Below are 15,165 nucleotides of genomic sequence, written 5' to 3' on the forward strand. Positions count from 1 at the left end.
CTCAGTTCCATAATGTCACCCAATATATATTCATGGTTTGATAAGTAAATGCATTCCTTGTAACCACAACAACCAAACTCCAGAATCAACACTCAATTTGTCCTGGTTAATTCAGGGACAAAAAAAAGTAGTAATATTACCAACCAGTGCCCTGTGCTATGAAAGTGGGGAATAAGAGCCACAGATCTTGCTCCTGCTGCCTACTTAATTAAAAATAAATGCTAGTAAATGTACTTATGTGGGCACCTGGTAAAGGCAGGATTGCATTTGCCTGTGACATTTTCTACAGGTGAATAACCTGGCCCTCCACTGTCTGGTTCATAAGTTAATAATTGGAAGTTAGAGCAAAGTACCAGAGCTCAGTTAAGTAGCTGAAGTAATATGCTTTCATAAGATTCAAAAGCTGACCTGTGGGAACAGGAAACAACAGAAAAAAACTAAGGGCAGACAAATTGTATGGCGTTCTCGCATCTCCTTTTTGGCTCACAGCCTTATTTTCCTTAACTACAAGTTTTATCAATTATCCTGCAAGTCTCCATATAGGACTCTGAACCGAAAACAGTGGATTATTTCGCAATCCGAGTCACACATTACCGATATCAGTAGCACACCAATAGTAGTTCGACACATTTATTTCATTTTAAAACAAAATCCTTCTGTCACATGAAAATCTGTGCATTTGGAAAAACTCACCTCATTTGCGCGCTGCTTTGATCAGTTAATATCTCAGTTTAAGTAAACCAAAGGAAAGGATTCATACTGCAAGATATTCCAAACTTTATCAATGAAGCAGCCATTTACTTGAAAGTTAATGAAGAACAATGAGACCCAAAGTAAACTGTAAATATATAATTCACAAAAATAGACTGATGGTCTCACCGCGGTTCACACCATCTTGAGTTAGAGAGGTAGGAGCTCAATTCCCACATTAGAAATTGTTGTGTAGAAGCTAGGGAATGCTGCACTGCTCAAGGTGCAGTCTTAGAGATGAGATGTTAAATTGAGGCACTATCTACTTCCTTCAGTAAATGCAAATAATCACACAGCACTGTTCTGGCCAGTATTTATACCTCAACAAACATCACTAAAGCAACAGATCTGGTCATTACTTCATTGCTATTTGCAAAACCTCAATGTGCACAAATTAGTTATGGAGTTTGCTCCATTACAAAGTGAACACATTTTAAAAGCATGCAATTTCTCAAAGCACTCCAAGGCATCCAAAGTTGTGAAAGATGCCATGTAAATGCATATTTTTTCTATAATCAAAGGTTGCAAAAATGTAAAATTAGGTATATTCTCACTGAGCAATGTGTGAAATTAAAATGGGATTTAGTAATCCATAAGTAATACCAGTTAACAGAGCTTAAATGCCCTTTCTCAGTCATAAGAATGGGAACTACAGAACAGGAAGGGCAGGTCATCAAAAAACACAACTTTAAAACGTAGACAAATGAATACAAGGGAAGATACTGTGGAAAGATCAGAGAGAAAAACTGACCCAAAGCTGAATCCAGCATATACAAAGGAAGGGAGAAAAGAAAAATGGAAGGCAGATCCATAGGCAAAAACAAAACAGTAAAAGGGTAGCACTTGGAGGAGTAGGGCCCATTGAAAGCCAAAATGGAAACTTACACATGGATGCTGAGGGCACTGTTAAGGTATTACCTAAGTACTTTGCCTCTGTCTTTGCAAAGGAAGGTTCTTCCAAAGGAATAGTGAAGATAGTTGAGTTACCAGGTAAAAATTGATGGCATAAAGGTATTAGTAAAGTTGGCTAACTTAAAATAGATAAATCACCAGGATCAAACAGGATGTTATCCTAGAATTTTGAAGTATAAAAGAAATTGCAGGGCACTGACCAGAATCTTCCAATACTCTTTACATGCAAGGGTGATGCCAGAGGACACCAAATTTATTTCTTTGTTCTAAGGAAATAAGGATTAGTTCGGCAATTACAGACCAGTCAATTTAACCTCAGGGATGGGAAAGCTTCCAGAAGCATGAATCTGGGGAGGGATTAAGTCACCTGGAGGAAATGGAATAATTAAGACAAGCCAGCCCTAATTTGATAAAAGAAAATCGCATTTAACCAATTTGAGAGAAATTTTTGATGAGGTAAGAGAGAGTTGACGACGGCAATGCACAACTTCCAGAAGGCTTTCGATAAGGTATCACAAAACAGGTTTCCTAGCACAGATAAGCACAAGGAATAAAGGGGACATGAATACAATGGATATAGGTTGTCGTGAACTGTTTTTCTAACTGAAGTGAATATGGTATTCCCCAAGTTTTGGTATTTGGGCTGGTGTTTTTGTTTGTGCACCACATTTTCTAAATTTGCAGATGACGCATTGTGAACTGTGAAGAGGAAGAGAATTGCAGCAGAATATAAACAGGCTGGTGGAATGGGCAGATGCACAGCTGATAAAGTTTAATGCAGAGGAATGCAAGGTGATGCATCTTTGTAGGAAAAAAGAAGCAACGTAGAATAGAGAATAATGTTCGAAAAGGGGTGCAGGAGCAGAGGGATGTATGGGTATGTATGCACAAATCACTGAAAGCAACAAGTTGAAAAAGTGGTTAATGAGACATACACAATTTTGTGAGGGCAGGGATGCTGTGCTGAGGCTTTATAAAACTCAGATCTGGACTCAACCAGTGTGTGTTCAGTTCTGATTGCTGTATAATGGGAAGGACACGAAGGCATTAGAGAGGATCCAGAAAAGGTTTACATGAATGGTTACTGGGATGAGAGACCATGGTTACAAGGATCAATTAGAGAGATTAGACTGCTTTTGTTGAAGAGAAGGCTGAGGTGAGGATTTGATAGAAGTAAATAAAATGATGAGGGGTGAGAAGAGTTGGTAGTCAGAGGTTGTCCTCTTTTGTGGAGGAGTCGAAAACAAGCAGTCAGAGCTATGAAATAACCGGGAAGAGAATTAAGAGTGACTTGAGGAAAAACTTTGTCCCCCACACACAACGTGTGGTTAGAATCTGGAATGCACTACCTACATATATGGTGGGATGCAGGATGCAAGAGGGAATTGGATAAATATATAGTGGAGAAAAATCTACAAAGCTACAGAGGAAGAGTTGCTCTGGAAGAAAGATGGCACAGACATAATGGACTGAATAGCCTCCTGTACTGAAAGCAATCATAATCCTATGTGAGCTTAATCTTTTACTTGGATTAAAGATTAGTTTAGTTTTAATTTACTTTGGTGGTCTTAATTATGACTGTGAATATATAGTAGGGGATTTGAATTTCTCATTACTCTAGGATACAGGCAGCATAAAAGGCAAAAGTGGCATAGAATTCCTAAATTGCCTCCAGAACGTTTTCAACCAGTATGTACCAAGCCCAATGTGCCAAAGGCGGAGGGGGCTGGCGGGTTGAAATTCTGCATTTTGTTTTAAGGAATGATGCAGGGCAGGTGGAAGGAGTATCAGTGGGAACACATTTTTGTAGCAGTGATCATAATTAAGTTAGATTTGGCATTATTATGGAAAATGACAAAGATAAAACAACAGTAAAAGTTCTAAATTGGGCCAAAGCCAATATTATTAGACTGAGAAGTGATTTAGCTAAAATGGACTGGAAGCAGCTTCTTGAAAGTAATTCAGTGTTGTAGCAAAGAGAGGCACTTAAGAAGGAGATTCAAGAGTCTCAGAGTAAATATGTTCCCACAAGAAGGGTGGGATTGCCAAATCCAGAGCCCCCTTACGACAATGTGCACTGTGGTTAAGACAAGTGTTTGACATGGAAGGCTTAATGCAGCAGGAAGTCCGGAAGAACATGAAAAGTGCAAGAGTGAAATTAAAAGGTAAACTAAGAAACCAAAAAGAAATTTAAAAATTACTGGCAAGTAAAATCAAATCCATAAGTATTTTAAGCAACAAATAATCTGCTGGAGGAACTCAGTGGGTTGAGCATCATCTGTGGGGAGAAAGGAATTGTCAACGTTCCGGGTTGAAACCCTACATCAGATCCTCCAGCAGATTGTTGTCGCTCAGTCCTGATGTAGGGTTTCTACCCAAAATGTTGACAATTCCTTTCACCCCACAGATGCTGCTCGACCCACTGAGTTCCTCCAGCAGACTGCTTGTTGTTCCAGATTCCAGCATCTGCAGTCTCTTGCATCTCCATAGGTATTTTGTATGTACTTAGAGGACAACTAAGGGGAAAGCAAAATTCTACGATTCTAAATACCACATGAGCTTCCAGGAACACTCCTCAGAAAACTAAGCAATCAATGCCTCTATGCAGCAAGACCTAAACAACATTCAAGCACGGGGTGACAAGTTAAAACTGCACCACCTAGATCACTCAATGACCACTTCCAACAAGTTTCCTCATTCAACTGTGTTACTATCGCAAGTCTCACATCACCAGTAGAAACAAACTATCTACTGGAAGAACGCAGCGGCCTGAACAGCATCTGTGGGAGGACAGGAATTATCGACATTTCAGGTCGAAACCTTGCATCAGGACTTGTATCTAAATCCTGCATCTGTGTCTCCAGATCACCAACATTCTAAAGGTCACCAGGACCAGCACCTTAACTCAACCAGCCAGATAAATTCTAATGGCTACCACAGCAGAACAGAAGCTGAGTACACTGTGGTGAGACATTTTCCAAAACAGGGCACTCATCTGCTACTAACAGAATATTCTACCTTCACCTGAATGTCTACAGCTCTGCCAAGTCGAGAAATTTATCAACCAAAATAAAACAGCCCACTTAACTAGTGCCTCAAACACCACTCTAAACATCTGCTCCCTCCACCACATGCACACCCTTCCTGCGGTGTACACCATGCACAAGATGTGCAACAGTTTCTCACCAAGACTACCTAATGCTCATCCCAAATGTGCAATTTGTACCACCAAGAAAGCTAAAGCTACCAGGCACGTGGGAATAAGATCACCTGCAGGTTCCCACCAAGTCGTACACCATTCTGAGTTGGAAATGTATCACCATTTCTTCACTGTTGTTGGAACTTCCTGCCCCACACTGCCGGAGTACCTTCAACAGAACTACAGCAGTTCAAAAAAGCAGCACACCACCACCACCATCTGAAGGACAATTAGAACTGGGCACTAAATGCTGGCCTTGCCAGTGGTACCCACTTTCCATAAATTAATTTTAAAATGTCAATGAAAACCATGTGACACCACCTGACATATCTTTTATGCATTCTACACAGTTCTGCAACTAAAAAGGGGCATCCCATTATCTTCCTCGGGCATAAAACGAAAATCACAAGACACTAGTTCCACAGATATATTGACTGAAATCCTGCTCTGCTGCTATTAACATGCAGTATAATGGAAGAACCTGCTGCTGGGTTTGGTCAATTGAGAACTTACCATAATTTATACTGACTCACAGCTGCCAAATTCCAATTCCAAACAGACTACAAAAAGCCTACTGGGCTTCTTTGCCAGTAAGCTATTTTGTCAATAACAACTAATTCTCTATAAACAGATCAGGGCTGATACTAGTAGCTAAATAAATCCACACCAAACAGTGAAGCCTCTTTTTTATTTTAATAATTTATTTCCAGCTTGGCTATTTATAACGAGGCACACCAAACAAAAATTGAGGTCTTTTACAAACCAAAGAGTTGTCACATCAACAATATGCAACTCCTGAGGGTTCCTGGTGCCATTCTGCAAATGAGAATTGTATTTCCCTCCCAAATTTTAACACACAGTTTCTATGGTTTTGGAAGATTAAACTTCTACTATAAAAGTTTAACTAAACAATATTAAAAAACTTTATATTCTATTTAAATATCATAAAACTGAAACAAATATCTTTACTGATGCAGAATATATATGAAGACCAATCTGGCCAAATATTGGCTATAGTAAAAAATTTAAACCAAAATTTACAAAATGCAAATGATATTTAATACAAAAGTTTAGCACTTGAAAAGGAAATATACAGGATTGTAGAATAGAAGCAACTGTAAAATCTAAGAGTTAGTGTGACTTGGTAATGTAAGCAAAGTTATGATTCAGCTCAAAACTTACATCTCCATTTCTTAACATATACTCTGTTTGTATCTAATTCTTTGCAAATTTTGCTCACATTGGATATTAAAATGATAGGTCTGATGGTGCACTACACTGCCATTGCGCTTTGATTCCAACCCAAATGAAGTCAAAGCAATTGCTAATTAAACTACTGTGGTGTGGGTTCAGAATGATTATACAATAGGAAAATAATTCCAGTGATTAGAATGTTATGTCTCAGTCAGCCCAGTGGAGTAAAAGCTTGGAAAGAGCCCTATAAATGAAATTGTGGAGGTGGCACATATTATATATCCTATTCACATGAAATTTGTATCATTTGCTTCTTTGGTTTACCACAATGAGCTGGAAGAATAAAATGTAAAACGTGTACTTCTGCATTTGTCACAGTTTTGAGTAAGAACCTCTCTCTCACATTCTGTCTAGAGAGCTGCACTGAAAGTTCCAAGCACATAACTGGATTAGCATCAATTATTCACACAGGAACAGATAATCAGCTTCCAGACAAAGTATAAAAACAACTAAGAACTGGCAAGTCCATCGTTGTTTATAAAGTGCATTTATCTTCCTATAATTTAAAGTTGCCAAACCAAAGAGGTACCACATCTTTATGAATTGGGAGATAGGAGGCAAAGTCGAAAACAGAGTCTAATTACTAAAAGAGGTTTGTTAATGGAGGAAGAGAGGGGTGGATGAAAACACATTTCCATAACCATTCTATTATTCACCCTCTTTTCCAATATCTCACCCAGAGAATCCCAAAGCTGATATCTAAGAATTAGAAAATGGATCATCTTGCACCCATTTCTTGGGCTCTTACACATTCCAATTTTGATGTAACCCAGAGTTGGTCACACTGGAGATGGTGTCCAGAATAAACTGCACCACATGCTTAACTGAACACTTCTGTGCACTGTTCACACTACGGTGCCTGGTGCTTTCCCAGTGTCAGGCACACAAATGACATCATAATGAAATGGAACTCCAACTTCTGCCCTCAGCAATACAGACGAGAGCTCCACACAACGATAAGGAAGCTGTCTCAGCAGAACTAGGAACACATCATGCTAATGTGCTGCATTTTTCACAAGTTAAAGGAACACCCTACTAACATCAGCAGACCTGACTGGCACCCTCATAAGTGACCACAAGTTGCTCAAACACACCCCAAAGTCCACAGACTGTGCTCCAACTTTGAGCATTGAGCTGCTGAGATACTTATCCAAAGGGTATCTTAGTGGCAGCTCCAAAGGCAGTACTCCATTATTTTAGGCATTGTTATGGCCTGGTGGCTGGCCATTCAAGGTGGATTGAGGACATCAGGACAGAAAGCAAGGCATTCCCATCAGCAAAGAGACTAGTCCCTAAGAAACCTGAGACACAATATTCTACTTAGACCTCATTGATGAGCAATGAATTTGCAGGCTCATGTTTTCCACAGCCTTTCATCGATTGAGATATTTTACATTCAGTGGGAAAAACTTTCACCACACACTCACACTAGGATACTCTCTCTGTGGATATCAGGGTCTCCCAACCTTCCAGCCACAGGCTCTTTCCATGCATGTCTCCCAACAACAGGTCTCATAATTTGCTGCTTATTTATCAGAGAGGTTTCCATGCACTTTATTAGCAAAAAGTATTTCACAAAATCACACAATTTCTCTAACAGAAGAGTCAAAGTAGCAGCCATTTCCTCAACTCATCAAGACTACACATAAACAGAGTAGAGGAAGAACTTACAGGTTCATCCAGAAAAGCAACAGTCATCCAAAAATAACTTAAGCCCAGTAACCTCAGGGTTCATTTGCATTTGTGGGTGAGCAACATTTAAAAGTATCAGGTTATACCTCTCCGATGGAGCAACTAATGAAAGTGTAGCATATGTGAATTTAAGCAGCAGTAACAATAAAAAACCTCGCTACCTGATTCACTAATAATGGTGGGTACCAACAGCAGCAAGGTGATTTAAGGTAGGATTACACTTTATAAGTGTGAAAAGATGGTGTGCTGCCACCTACTGTAGGGAGAGAACTTATGAAATTAAAACGGAAAGCAGTTGTTAGGGCAACACTGCCATCCAGAGGATCACAGGTTTTCCACCGATTCCAGGTAATCAGTCACATGAACAATTCAGTTAGCAGTCACCAAAATACTTAATTATTAAAAACTTACGTGAAAATGTAGCAAGTTAAATTGAAAGGACATTGATATTATCAGAGAGAAGGACACACAAGAGACTGCAGATGCTGGAATCTGGAGCAACAAAGAAGATGCTGGAGGGATTCACCGGGTCTGGCAACATCTGTGGAGGGAAGTGGACAGTTGGCGTTTCGGGTCAAGACCCTTCAACTGAACTCAACAGTTGACCCAAAATGTGAACTGTCCACTTTCCTCCACAGATGCTGCCTGACCCACCGAGTTCCTCCAGCATCTTGTTTGTTGATATTATCAGACACTTACATGCATTAATTTTGTAATGAATAAAAAATACTTTAAAAAAACACAATCTAAGTAAGAATTTTTCCACTACAATAATGTCATACAAAACAGCAACATCATATAAAGTGCTATAATAATCTATGCTCCATCATTAGAAATTTACACTGTCTTTTTCAATGTATTCCTAGTTAAATAAGAAAGCCAAGAACAATCAAAAAGACTGAATTCCAGCCATGAAATTCTGAACCTGGTGACCATGCATTTTATAATATAGTTGGCTTTAGAATGCATCAACAGATCTGGAAAGGGCTGAGGAGGGCTCTTGGAGAACAAGTTATGATGTGGAGAAACAACGCTACAGAAACATCCTAGCTCATCTGAGATCAGGAAACAGGAGGAGGTTACAAAGGAAAGAGGCAGACCACCTACTTCTTCAAAACAAGACTTACCTTTACACCCCAATCTGGGAGCAATTGCTCAATCACCATGAACAGCCATTTAATGCCTAACTCATAAGGAACAGACTAATTTAATGAATTGAGCTGTAACACATGAGCTCTTTCATTAGAACGATGTTCCAGGCACTATAACACAGACAATAAATGACAGGTACTTCCACAAATTTGGTCAGTCCTCATGTGAGGGGGAACAGGAAGATAAAGCTTTTTAATTCTAAAATGTTTAAAGGAAATTTGAAGGTGCAGCCAAGTTTACATTGCAATAATAAAGTAACACTGATAATACTTAAAAGTCAGGGTGATGTGTGACTTGGAAGGGAACTTGGAGTGGCAGTGACAATGTGCATACTACATCAGGTGGAGAGTCTATTGGCTTGAAAAGACACCTTTAGAAGCCTTAAAGTTAAGTAACATTGAGGTTAAGGAAGGGAAGGTAAAATAAGGAAAAGAAAAACATCATTTATTTTAACCCGGGAAATGAGACCGGTGGTGCAGCAGGAGATCAGATGTCTTAGCAGCTAACTACCAGCTAATTCCAGATTTCTGCACTAAAAGGCCCGGGTGTAGATGTCAGGAACAAGCTAACCTGGTCACTGCAGTCAGCCCGTGTGCTTTACAGAACTGCAGGCTAGTAAGGTGCACAATCTAGCCCTACAGCTTTCAAAACGGAATTAGATAAATTCTCAAATGGAAAAAATAATTACAAGATTATGGGGAAAGAAAGCTCTTTTAAAGAATCAGTACCAGCAAATAGCTGAACAGGTTCCTTTTGTGCTGAATGAATCCTTTCAAGCATTTTATTCCTATTTGGGACTCTTTCCTGTACACACTGCAGGAGGACCATATAATCAAGCATATCATTGACAGAGAACCACCCTGGCAACATCTTTTCTGTGAAAGATGCTATATAAAATTGTTTTATTTTACGGCACATGCCAACAGCAAGGCTCCTCAAATTAATTCATGACACTGCTATAAGCAAAGAATGCATTTTTCAGTTTCAGTGGAAAGGTATGATTTCATTCACTTTAATAAGGAAGAAAATGGAGATATTGTGCCCACGCTTTTGCATACCCAAACAAATTATGAAATGTAACTGACAAACAGATATAGAAATGCTGTTAAGTATCTTGACAATAATGGTTTACATAAGGCACACTCCTTCTTAGAAATGCTCAAGTGAATAGAGATATGCCTTCCAAACCAGAACTACATGACTTATGAGGAACAATGTGACATCACAAGAAGGTCATTGTTTGTGGATATAGCTACATTCTTTTTCATTAGGATACAAGCTGGAGGAGATTGCAGTAAAGCACATTATTATGCCAAAATGGCACTTAGTAGTGAAATGCAATTAACTATAGGGGATCAGTGACTGATAAAAGTTCTGACAAGGATTTGGTTGTTTAAAATAAAAAATCTTTATGTAAAGTAATATGGCTATACATGATTCAGGACATTATTAACACATATCCCCAGTTTAACTCCTCAGCAGACAATTAGTAATGTGCAATCTATACATTGATAGTGAGCAATATAGAATAAAAGACTAACTGTCCCTCTCAGCCCAGTGGAAATGCTCTCACAAGCCTGTGCATGGGGTTGAATGCTCGTCAAGGGCTGGTATTGAGAAGGTTGGCTATTTACTAAATATGCCATTTTTCAGATGGAACATTAAACCAAGGCTCTGCTTCTCCCCCATTCAGAGGGATATTCAAGGAATATAAGATCCAAGGAATAAAAGAATAAAATTGAATCAAAGGTCCTAGGAGTAATGGAAAATTTCTATCTAATATTTTTGACTCAAATGATACTAAGCTGGTCTTCTACCTCACTGCTATCTGTGGAAACTCACTAAACACAAAGTGACTGCCATGCTTCTTTGCATAACAACAGTGACAACTCTTCGAGATAATTCATTAGCTGTAAAGCACTTTGAGATATTCTGAGAACATGAAAGGTATTACACAAGATGCTCTCTTCTTCTCATGGACTTTCCCTAGATAACAATAGCTCCCAAATCTTCAGATTACTGCGTGTAGCACTCTGACAACATCAGGATAGCTATTATAAGGCTCCACAAAAAAAATCTAGTTTTTATTTTTCCCCGCTGTGCAAATATCTGACTCTGCAATTCCTTGGGTTTACCCTATTAAAGTGCACAATTCCACAGTCAAAAGTTCAGGAAAGTGACTCATTTCTGCTCACAAGATGCAATTCTCCCCACTGATTTTTCCTTCCTTTAAACAATGTTGCTGACCAAATCAGCAAGTTGGCGGTTAGGAATTATGAGAAACTTTGTACCCAATGCAGTCAATGAGGACTAATGACTCACTAGACCAACTTAATTCTTCAAAACTCTTCTCCAGCTCCTTCCCATTTTATTGTTATTTAATGGTCTCTGAAACTCTTCTGCTTCATTGTTTGTTAGCTTGCGAACAAGCATAACACTACTGTCCTGACACCATGCTCCAGCCACCTCAGTGCGTCTTTATAAAAAATGCTGAAATAAAAATTGTAACATTTCCTGTTTACCAAGAAAAAGCTGCTTGCGTGATGCCTTATCCATTCGTTTGCCTCTATTTACATCCGATTCATCTGCCAGAAACATTTAGCACTGTCGTGTCCAGCAAAACAGCTCACCACATTCTTCGGTCATACGCTCTTTTATCCACTTGATATGCAGGATTTGCAAACCACCTCTCAATTTATCTGCCCAATTTCCTTCACTCTCTAACATCTTCAGCTCTTTTTAGAGATGGCTACACCAACACCAATGATCTTTCCTTAAGAAATTACCTTTTTGTTTTATAAATTGTATTAATTTTAAATACCACAGAAAGAAAAAAAAATCTTTAATTATTCTAATTGACTAGATAAACTGGAGAGGAACAGGATGTCACATTCTGTTGGAATAAGTCCATCATCAACTAATTGTACAGCAGCAAAGGCTAGTCATCACATCATTTCTGTACTATCTCTTTGAAAGCTATCCAATTACCCCCTCACTCAATTTTATCCTGTGGTATTGCATTTCTTTCTTTCTCAAGTACCTATCCAACTCAGCACATGAAGCAAAGCAAAAAAAAATCCATTATTCTATGGATAACATCTTAGGATGAATTAAATGGATCAATATCCTGCAACATTGCATTTCTTTGTCTAAGTCTGTCATTCTTTAGAACATCCTCCGGAGGTCAGCTTTCCATGGACACCTCCTGATGCAACCAACGATTACTTTGAATTATGAGGCAATGCCAACTTTCATAGGATCATGAGTCTAAACTTCTGTACAAAATCTAGCATATTGGTTCACTCTCAGTTATGATTACTTCCAGGAGAAGACTGTTATGAAAGCGAGACAGGGATCTGCTTTTGATATTCCTTGGCATCAACTATGATTGACGTGCACTTATTTATAATGGATGCAATTTAAGCACTTTAGTGCTAAGAGGAGCATTCAAACTGAAACCCCATTTCCAACAGGCAACGGGAAGATCTAAGTCCACAAAGATGTTAGGCGCTTCAAAATTGTAAAAAACAAATATTCCATGTACCTTCCCACAAGTTCAATGCAAATAACAACTTCACAACAAGGTTAGCCTTGGATAAAAGCGCTACAAATTTAGTTTCCATGATGATAATTAAACAAAATATTTAGTTAAAATGTAACTCACGTCTCAGATACACTGGAGGACCTTGTTAATCATTAATTTGTATTGTATATGGAGGTGAATGGGAAAGCAAAGCATTTGCTTCTAAAGGAAGAATGCACATAATGTTCCTTTATTATCAAGGAAAAAAGTGAAAATTTAACCTGAACATTTTAAATTAAGCAACAGGAATGAAACAGATTAAAAGCTGAAGAGATGCCAATCATGTGTAGTACTTGAGAGTTATAGCAAATAAGATGAAGAGAAATTGGATTCACTTACTAACTGAACATAGGCAACTTTATAATCAGGCCGCTTCACCCTCTGATTCTTATGATTTCTCTTCTTGTTAGTACCTAAAAAAAAATTTTGAGAAACTATGAGCAACAAGTAATCAAAGGTTATGTTCTTGGATATTACTTCTGAAGAGAAGTTACTAATATTATACAATGTGTTGAATAAGCTCAGGTGAACAGTGTCTTTGCACCTGGCACCGTACATGTGCTGTTTTTGTTAGGCATCTAATTAACTAGTTCATTATTGTGTCAGTCAGCTACCTTTTCTTACAGACAGATTTCTCAGTTTCCCTTTCTAGTATTGCCAAACACTCAGCTGCCCATTACAATGTTAACTCCTTTTATGCTTCAGGTTTCCGCACTCCCTAAAAGTTTTCACAGCCTCTGACTTCCTTCCTTCATTTTGTTCAACATTCTCAATATTCCTTTACAGTTTCCATTTCAATGTGGTCTAAGTAAAAGCAATTCAAGCAGTAAAGCGTACACTGAACTGCACTGTACTCTCAGTCTTCGGACAGCACTACTCTACACTGAGCCTTCATTCTTGTAGAAGTCTGGACAACTATTGAGACATACTCAGTGCTGATCTTTGGGGGGGGGGGGGGCGGTGCAGAAAATAACCCTTCAATAGCTTATTTAGCTAATTCACTGACTAATACAGAACTGAACTATAGGGAGCAAGAAAACTCTTAGTTTCAAACCCTGACTAAATTGGCTAGTCTCAGCAACAGGAAGCTAAAATTGATCTTCATTCCATGAACCAGAAAGATGAAAGCAGGAAGTGTTCTCACTCACTGACTCTATCAAATGAGTTCAGCAAAAAAAAAATCATTTAATGACACCAGATGTAGAATGGATTCAGCTCCATGTTCCCTGTCTACCCGCACCAGCTGAATAAGCTGAGCTACTATCTTCTGGGTGGTGATGTGGTGGTGGCTGTTTCTCATGGGATTGTATCCCAGCAGTCAGCATATTGGAGTTGAATAGAAAAAAGACGAAGATCTAGAACACCAGGCAAAATCTTTCACACATCAGAAGTGGCCAGACCTGGTCAATATTAAAGGAGGACTCATCAGCACAGCAGGTGGGCTTTTCTTTTAAACAAATATTAACAGTTACTTACAGTATTGTATTCTGGTCCTTACTGCAGCCACTGGGACATTGTAGATGCCTTGCAGATAATTTTTCACATCAGGTTTTGTCATCCTGTACAATGCAGGTTAGAAATACAAGACTTAAGAATATCACGATGTTAATGCTTGGAGAAAAAAATGTCAAGGGCTTTTGCCCATCCAGGAGTCAGAGTCTGACCATTATCCAACTTTAAAACAGATAAGAATTTCAGAGAGACACAAGAGACTGCAGACGCTGGAATCTGGAGCAAAAACAAACTGCTGGATGAACTCAGAGGGTCAGGCAGCATCTGTCAACGTTTCAAGTCGAGACCCTTCATCTGGACTGAAAGCTTTTTTTGTGGCAAGTGGGAGGAATCAAAAGAGAAGTCGTTCAGGGTTAGCACAAGTTCTGTCAGATGAAGTAGAGCGTTAGCAGAGGGGAACTGGTTGGATCTATGTTCTAGATGGAAAGAGAAAGCCCTAAGGCCTTCCTTATGGAGGATGGGTCCACTCTTTCAGTCCAGATGAAGGGTCTCGGCCTGAAACGTCAACAGCCATTTCCCTCCACAGATGTTGCCTGACCCGTCGAGTTCCTCCAACATCTTATTTATTGATATCATCAGATATTTACTTGTATTTGTTTTGCAAATGAATAAAAATTGCTTTAAAAAAATCACAATCTAAGCAAGAACTTTTCCACTACAATAATCTGTCACACAAAACAGCAACATCATACAATGTCATATAATAGCCCATGCTCCATCATTAGAAACTTATGCTGACTTTATCAACTTATTGAAAGCTAAGAACAGTTCCTCTAGCAGTTTGTTTTTTGCAATCAGAATTTTACACTGTTAATCAACTATGGCCAGCTGGACATTATGTTTACCAAGTTATTGGTTGACTGACTTGAATTATTGGGTAACTTTATTGGCATATCATACACTGATGATCAGCTTATATCCAAAGTCTTCAAAACTGGCTCCCAGTTGCAGATTCCATAAACTGAAGCCTAGAATTCGCCATTTTTAAAAATACATAGATCTTGCACAGCTCTCCTGAGCCCTCTAGTGGATGAAATACAGCACTGTAGAATAAAGATAGAATAACAGTAAAGTGGCCAAATTGTGCTAGTTATAGCCAGCTGGTGGTTCC

General features: G+C 38.8%; 1 protein-coding gene across 3 annotated transcripts in view; it reads right to left on the reverse strand.

Annotated features, from left to right (window-relative positions):
- The window catches only part of mrpl23 (mitochondrial ribosomal protein L23), a 42,210-nt gene that overhangs the window by 11,274 nt on the left and 15,771 nt on the right, over positions 1-15,165 (reverse strand). For all 3 annotated transcript variants that reach the window (XM_052029297.1, XM_052029299.1, XM_052029298.1), the window contains exons 3-4: positions 14,019-14,101; positions 12,882-12,955 (exon numbers count right to left, since the gene is read on the reverse strand). In XM_052029297.1, the coding sequence (XP_051885257.1) occupies positions 12,882-12,955; positions 14,019-14,101 (157 nt within the window). The remainder of the gene's footprint in view (positions 1-12,881; positions 12,956-14,018; positions 14,102-15,165) is intronic.

This window comes from Pristis pectinata, chromosome 14 (genome assembly GCF_009764475.1).
Source record: "Pristis pectinata isolate sPriPec2 chromosome 14, sPriPec2.1.pri, whole genome shotgun sequence".
In the NCBI taxonomy this organism is placed as follows: Eukaryota; Metazoa; Chordata; class Chondrichthyes; order Rhinopristiformes; family Pristidae; genus Pristis; species Pristis pectinata.